This window comes from Carassius auratus, chromosome 2 (assembly GCF_003368295.1).
Source record: "Carassius auratus strain Wakin chromosome 2, ASM336829v1, whole genome shotgun sequence".
NCBI classification, from domain to species: Eukaryota; Metazoa; Chordata; class Actinopteri; order Cypriniformes; family Cyprinidae; genus Carassius; species Carassius auratus.
In genome coordinates this window covers 22,513,894-22,522,281 of record NC_039244.1, presented here as the reverse complement: position 1 = coordinate 22,522,281, position 8,388 = coordinate 22,513,894, and the positions used below count along the sequence as shown (strand labels likewise).

Genomic DNA, 8,388 nt, shown 5'->3' with positions numbered 1-8,388 from the left:
CCTCATCATGACGTATTTTTTGACTGATGTGACTTATACTCAGGTGCGACTTATAGTCCGAAAAATACGGTAATTAAAATATTATAAAATGTTAAAGAAAAGTTATGACGTACAATGAAACATATCGATCACTTAAGATACAAAAATGCAAAACAGATCATTTCAAATGTGGTTTCAGACAGCAGTGCAAAGTTTTGAATGCACAGAGAACAAAACTGTATCACAATATTATAATAATACATATAATAATCATGTGTCTGACCATTTCTCCAGCGGTTGAGTTCGTTCTCCAGCCATGTGATAGTGTTTCGAAAACTCTTGTTTCGTTCTTTCTCTCTCTCATATTTCTTCTTCCATTGCTCTGCTGTCAGCTCTACATTCAAGCTCACTGTGTTCTTAATCGTCTTGGCTCTGCAAACACAAACCCAGTCATAGCTGTAAACTGGTGTCTCTCTCTTCACACAGTCTTCACATAAATACATAGAGCTGTAATTATTCTTTCATAAATGCATAACAAACAAGCGAGACCAGAGACACCTTTATTATGAATGATGAGAACAGACAAAGCGAAAGAGCTGAAAAGCATGAATGTGTCTCCTCACCTCTGTCCGAACATAAGGGTGGATTTGGTCTCGGCCTCGTTGTATGAGGAAGGAGAACAGCAGATGACGATGGTGGTCCTGCAGTTTCCACCCAGAGAATCCTGCAAGATCCTTGTCATTTTACTGTCTCTGTATGGAACGTATGTCTGAGAAAGAAAGAAAGCGAGATTCAGGATTAAATTAGATCAGATATTAATAAAGCAGATTTAAATGTATAATGAAGTTCCATGATGAAGTAAATGTTAATGAAGTCCCATGACCCTAACTGAGAGGGAAACAACAACATTTGTTCAAATCTTTACTTTGTTTTCGTGTGGAAATCGGTCCTGCCTCTGAGGAGAACGAACACAAGGACTGCGGTGTACTATCAGCACGGTACAGTTTGTGCCCATCATGTGAGGAACTGTATGTTCCTGCTCTGGTCTCATCAGTAGCATTCTTTATATTATTTTAATTGTAATTGAATTCTTTCTTGTGTTTTTTAAAGGTGCAATGTGTAATATTTACCATGGTCTATTTACAGAAATGAAATATAAATAACTATGTTTTCAGAGGTGTATAAAGACCTTTCTTAATGAGCCGTTATTTTATTACATAAGATTGAGCTATTTCGATCTACATACACCGCGGTTTCCCTTTCATGGAAGACGTCATCATGTTTGTACAGTAGCCCTACATGGACAAATTGCTCTAGAGAGCGAGTTTAGACATTTTGTTGTTTTTTGCGTATAAAACACTGACACAATGATGAACAAGTACATTAACATTCGCAATAACATTGATTGTTCTCTGCAACATACTACGATATGAAAGTACAGGAATTTTCACCAGGTTACTTGTAGAGATATAATAAGAAAGAATGAGACATAGTTAGTGGGGTGACTTTGTTGGGGACTGCATACATAGAAGAAAAAAAAAATTATGTAAAATATTGTGCATGCTGCTGCTTTAATTGAGGCAGTTTTAGCCCTATTTAGCCACGTTTCAACCGAAACTGAAAATGAACTAATTATACTCTATTATTTTAAATAATCTTAAATTATACATTCATTATGTTACATTATATTGTCCTTTGGTTATGCACAAGTAGCATTATTGGTCATACCGATAAAGAACAGCAAAACTGAAATGGACATGGGTGTGAGAATATGTGTGTGTGACTCACCGAGCCCTCGGCTAAGGCCGATATCACATTGCCCAGCGATGACAGAGACTTGTTGATATTTTTGGCTTCATCTAGTACAGCGCCTTCAGCTCCTGTTTTACTGACCTGTGAGAGCACACAAATGTTTAACACACTCAGCTCATGTTTTACTGCACTACAAGACCAGTATCACACACACACACACACACACCTTCTCGCTGCCTGCCAAGTCGACCAGGTAGAGTTTTCCACTCAGCTTCTGTTCAGTCTGTGTGTTCTCCTGCTTCACATTGATCAGGAAGATACTGTGACTCCTGGAGCTGTGTTCATTCATGTCTGAAACACACAAAGACATTATTAACAATCAACCCACAGAACATTGTTTACAAGCACCAGCTCAAATGAAGGATGCAGATGTTACAGTTTCCTCATAGGATCTGGTTTAGTCTGTTTCTGGAAAGGAGCATTCATACTTGTCACAGCTACATGTCTGTTGGATTTGCCCTCGTCAATAGTGTCCATCACCTCCTCTGGACTGCAAACAAATCGCTCAGTGCAGCCCTAAAACCAAGAAGACACACAATTATAATAAACACCTTACATTCTTTAAAGATCAGTGCTAACTGCCACTTTGTTTTTTAATGGGACACACTGGAACATTGGTGACAGAGTGATGGGACATCAGGTTTCAGGAACTCACCTTGACATAAGGAACCCTGTTTTTGTCTTCATGTACAGATAAATTAGTCTTTGAAACTACAAGACAACGACAGGGAGAGAGAGAAAGACATTACGTCACAACAAGAGCAGCTTTATAGTTCTACTACCTTTGAATTTTAATTAATCTTAAAAGCATTTCTTATTATGTTCAGATCAAGCGGCTAGTAAATGTGAGGCTTTAAACAGCCACCACACTCACCATCCAACAGATCCCGAATCTTATCCAGATAAATCTCAAAATATGACACCTGCCAAAAAGCAATAACACCATCAAGAGAGCAGATAGCAATATGTCAAGCTGTTAAAGAATAAGAAAGACAATTCGTGAGTGTAGGTAATGTCTTACTTTAATGTGGAACTCCAGGTTTTCATCCATAGAGTAGATGTAGTTAAAGATGTCCTGCACTATTCTGGGAATGATTCCCATTCCATCTGTGTCATGAAGATTTCCCTAAAACACAACCATAAATATCTCATTTCTAAAATCAGAATAAACGTTGTGAAAAGACACCTGTTTGCTTCATGACATTGTTGACTTCACACTACAGCTCAAGAGTTTGGTCAGTAAAATGTATTCGAAATATAAATATTTATTCTAGTTATATATGTATATCTAGTAAAATATACAGAACCAGTCTATGCTTACCAAGGCTGTATTTATTTTCTCAAATATACAGTCAAAAACTGTAATACTGTACATACTGACCCATTAACTCAATAGACATCCCATACATAGGTATGGGGAAAATATTGATATTTGCATGCAATTATGTAAAACTGTATTTCTCGCTCACCTCCATTGTGTGTGTTTTGCCCGAGGATGTCTGACCATAGGCAAAAATGGTTCCGTTATAGCCACCAAGTACATCTGTGGGAACATGATCACGCTCAAAACCTATTCCACAGTCTGCCTTTTGCTTTAATTCAGAGATCTATCAAGTGACCTTCCAGCTTTTACCTTTGACAATCTGTTGAGCGCAGGCCGTGTACACTTGCTCCTGAGTCGTGTTGGACTGGAAAACTCTGTCAAACACGTACGGTTTACCCTGGCGAGAAAAGACAAATAAATATCAAATTAAGCGCATTTAGGAAAAGTGCCATTCGATCATTGAACATTTTTTTTAGGATTTCAAAAGTTACTGTGACAAAACAGACAACAGCCTAAATTGTTGCAGAATAAACCGCTTGGATTTATTGATTGGCTGACAAGAAGTGAAAGAGTGAAGATTTATTTTGTACAGTAAATTCAAATGACATACTACTGTATCAAAGGAACTCAAACCATTCATTTATTGGCTCCTAATTTTAACATGGCTCTACTGTAGTGTAATCATCAACCTTTGTGTTTTGTACATGGTTTTGGTAGACAGTTTTGGCAATTCTCAACATAAGTCACAAACTACAACTTAAAGCAAATCCTACTGCACCATATATATGCGGTTACAAAAAAAAATATTATATTATTATTGCATAACAATATTGAATACTATTAATAAAATAATAGTACTTTTAATATATTTAATAAGTTACTATTACTAAAACTTGGCATTTAGGTTTGCTGGGATTAAAACTCTTGAATGGACCAAAATAAAATATCCCTAAGAATGTCAGTCGTTCAATGTTCATTTGATTACATTTATTTATTAAGCAGATGCTTTTATCCAAAGGAACTTACAAATGACGCCAAATGAAAGGAAAATTCAAGTGATTTATCTTATGGCTAAGGCTGTTTACATAAACTTAAATGAAATTTAAAAAAAGCAAAAAGCAAACTATTCTCCTATCAAACTGGTTGCCAGTAGCCAGGACAACTTTTTATGTTTACAGACGTGACATTATGACGCAGTGCCATGCTCGCATTTCCCGCGAAAACCTACCCGAACCACTCAAATTAGAAAACATTATTATAAATTAACCATTGTGAATCGGGCTAAAGTAAGGTGATAGTTTCTAACACTTATGTACATTTTCCAGTTAGGGTGACAGTATCTTAATGGTTAATGTTCTGTGCTGCCAACAAAATACTGCAGATTCAGCTTCTGGTAAAGTGCAAAGTGACCAAGAAAAGCTGCCAACTCCTTAGCTGCAAACTATAAGCTTTTCCATTGAGTTTGCTGAAGGGAAGACAATTCATTGTTTTATAATATAACACTGTATCAGAGACTTCTGATTAATTTATACACATATAACCAAATATGCATCACAAAGGCATAGACATAAAATGACTTAAGACCCTTATTCAGGGGCAAAAAGAAAAGTCAGGGCTAGTAATGAAACAAATAAGCACCGACCACACTCCTTTACTGTGACAAGTAGCAGCCTACCCAATTGTTTAATCATCAGTTAATGACAGATTCACTTATTCATATTCAAAGAAAAAAAAAAGTTGATGAATACTTTATGAACTAAATTAAGGCTAGCCTAAACAAAGATGCAAACCTCCGTGGAAAAAGCCTACAGTTCAGTGTTATTATTATCAATCAATATGCTAAATTATGGCAAAAATAAGGGACTCATTTGATAGATCGGGATAAAATGACTTTCTTAAGATGACCAAAGTCTAGAGGGAATGACAGCGGAAATGTAATGTTTAACAGCTTTTCACGAGCATGCTACTGGTTTACAGTCTGTAAAATGTTTCTGCTATGGCTGCAAGTTTCTAAAATGTGCAGATTTTGAATACTGACAAAGGAGTCAGTGGGGGAACTGCCACTAAACACGTTCAAATAATACATGTTCCTGTACATTCATTCAGTTTAACAGCAACCTGATTGTAATGCACAATAGTGACACCATAATAAAGTAATAATACAACAATTTATTAAATAAACAGTATTATTAACAAAACTATTTATATGATTAATGCAATTGATAAAAGCTGCTTTATCTAATATAAGTACTGTTGCACACATATTTACAGATTTGTTTTATTAACTGATAATAAAATAGAAAAGTGACAAATATCTGTGAAACAGATTCTCAATTTCAATCTACAATGCACATCATGATGTGTGTGTGTACTCTTATGCTTGACCTGAACACAACACTGATACAAAACCAAGGCCAGTCTCCTGTGAGAAAAGAAAAATTTCCCAGATTTCTAATTGAGGCACTTTCTTACCTAACTATTTTCTCATCTCACTCAGACACACAGAGTCCCAGGGGCTGCGCAGGGTGGAGCGTTCTCTATTTCCAAAGCATTATCTCAACTACCTCCTAGTGCTCACACACACTATTTTCCCTTTTTTATTTACAATTACTGTGGATTAGCCTGAAGGAGTCTCCAGTTCCTGGGCATTCTCTCACGTTATCTTTACACACACACAAGAGGACCATTAAGAGAGCTAGGACTGAACAAAAACAAACATATCCGTTTCAAAGCCGGTCTTTCAGGAACGTACACGCACTGTAAGCAGACAGGAATATCTGACCCTTAACAACATAATAAAAGATCTGTGAAATTAAAGAGGACGTACAAGAACAACTGCTCTGTGAAATAATCATTATTTACATTAAAAGGGATGGTGGTCACCTGTATGATTCAGCTTGCCACATGACATGTTTGTTTTCCAATGTCATTCATCATGCCATAGATAAGTTAAGTTTATGACTTATAGACGGTCATGTTTGAACTGGGTTTAAAGATAATCAAAGCACAATGACAACGATTCATTAATTCCCCACCCACAAATACACATAGATCTCAGTACAACTCTTGAGTTTCTGCACATAAGGATCACACCAGGATCATCAGCATTTCTAATTGGTTCTTTTAAATGTGTTACATTCAGGTTTTTGGTTCAGTAGAAGCCTAGTTATATATTAACAGGTAAGTTATATGTGCTAGAAAAAGAGGTTTGACCAAGCTTCTGTTTCCATTTTACAACCTCGTGTCCAGTTACACCTGTCATTCACACCCTTTTTTTATGTGACTGCTGATGTTATAAAGAGCAGGAGTTTTCAAACAAACTTTATTATTATTTAAAACAGCTACATTTTAGTAAGAGAGACCTAAGCGATGGGAACAGATTTGGTGGTCCTTGATATCAAAACGTTTGAAAACATTCCTGATCAAGAATTTCCTTCAGTATTTACAAACGCCCACAAATACGGACCGTTTCCTTCTCATTCAAAATATATCCACACCCAAACTTACAATTACAGTTATAAAATAATAAAATAAACCTACAATGTGCAACCACTACATATAGTAAATAAATAAAATAAGTTTTCGCTGTTCTGAAATTGTAAAACTAACTGTTTCCGCGTTCAATGTATAAGGCTGGCTAACAAGGTTAGCATGAAGCTCATGAGGAAACGACATTGAAATGAACTAAATTAACATTTATATCTGAATAAAACTGTCATTTTCGAGTGTCACCGGCCAGATGCAGAGACTAGTGTCGGTGTCAAATATTTAGAATATCAGGTCGTGAAAAGTTCTGGTTCTGCTGGACTGCGGTCATTAGCATTAGCCGCTCGCGCGAGATCAATCGAGACAAAAAAAAAACCGATACAAAATAACTGCGTCCCAAAATATCACTCACCCCGATCACGATGCTCTCCTCTCCTTGAAATTTGGCTATGTATTTGTCCCCCCTCGTCACCTCCGAGCTATTCAATGGCCTGAAACGGCACATAACTTTAATGGTGCACTCCGCCGGGTCCGCCATCTTCCCCCGGTTCCCGAATCACAAGAGCACCGGCCAGAACACACGCATACACACGTATACAGACACGGCCAGATGGGTGGGGACACCGCCTAGCTCCAAAGTCCCGGCCTGGGTTGTTTTTCTTCCCGGCCCGTGTGACTACAGAAAGAGCCGCGTTGGAGGATCACCCAACCTCCGGCTCGATGACGTCACTTCGCACTCTTCACCGTCACGGAGATTAACAGAAGACTCACGTCAGAGATTTTTGCACATCACTAATTTATATGATTGCCCTATATCCACGCAATTTGTGTTCTACCTTGGCTCCTAAATATTCGATTCTGCCAATGTTACTTATTCTTACAGGCTAAAAGACATTGTTTTTTTATTATATTGATGATTATAATAGACAACTTCAGTACGTTGTTAATTTCTTTATGTAAAATTCTTTAATCATAAACAAAAGTTTGCAAATAATATTCCATCCTATCCCCATTTTAAAACTGAATTAATATCACTTCTTAAATCCCTTGATTAAATAACAAAAAATCCATAAGATTTATAAAATATTATGAAGAAATGTTTAAAGAAAATACATTTAAAAGTTTTCCTGTATATAATGTTTGTACTGTATATCAATTATGGTAGTGTATGCATTCTTGTGTCTCCTTGACTTGTCATCTGTTGTTTTTCATAGTTTTTTTTTTGTATAATTCTTGTTTTTCTCTTTGTTTTATTATATGTATTTGTATGCAATTCATTGGCAATGTTCTTGTGTTGTTATTGAGCATTAATACAACAAGAGAGAGAGATTAACAGAACAATGAGGAAAAAATGATAGATTATTATGAAGTAAAAAAAAGACTGTCTAATAACTTAATTCACCCAAAAAAATGAAATTAAAATTCCTTAAACTAAAAATGACACTAAATCATATTGATAATTCCTTTTTATTCATTTTTCTGTTACAATTTATCTGTGATCATATTAAGGTGTTTACAGTGAAATTTTATTAAATCTTTATTATCTTTATTAAACCTTTATTAAATTGCATTTCTTCATTCCTTTTTTCTTACTTCTTTTTCTTGTCTTAAAATGTGCAAATTCTCCTATCTCATAAACTGGGGGGAAAGCTAAACATTCTCTGCTTTTTATGTTTATTGAAGTAAAATCTTAATTGTTTCAATGTTGATCACTCTTTCATCTGTTTTCATTCCGCGCTTCATAAACTGATTGAACAGCAACATCTTCCACTGCTCTTAATTCATAA

At 35.9% G+C, this 8,388-nt stretch overlaps 1 protein-coding gene across 1 annotated transcript; it reads right to left on the bottom strand.

Moving 5' to 3' along the window:
• Positions 1-49: 49 nt before the first annotated feature.
• On the bottom strand, positions 50-7,336 carry LOC113120915 (kinesin heavy chain-like). The gene is made up of 11 exons (XM_026291050.1): positions 7,014-7,336; positions 3,425-3,512; positions 3,261-3,334; positions 2,813-2,917; positions 2,666-2,714; positions 2,447-2,502; positions 2,220-2,307; positions 1,958-2,082; positions 1,768-1,872; positions 603-748; positions 50-411 (listed from the first exon to the last, which is right to left on the bottom strand). Exons 1-11 carry the CDS (start codon positions 7,137-7,139, stop codon positions 129-131), a joined length of 1,245 nt encoding a protein of 414 aa, XP_026146835.1. The 5' UTR covers positions 7,140-7,336; the 3' UTR covers positions 50-128.
• Positions 7,337-8,388: the final 1,052 nt, after the last annotated feature.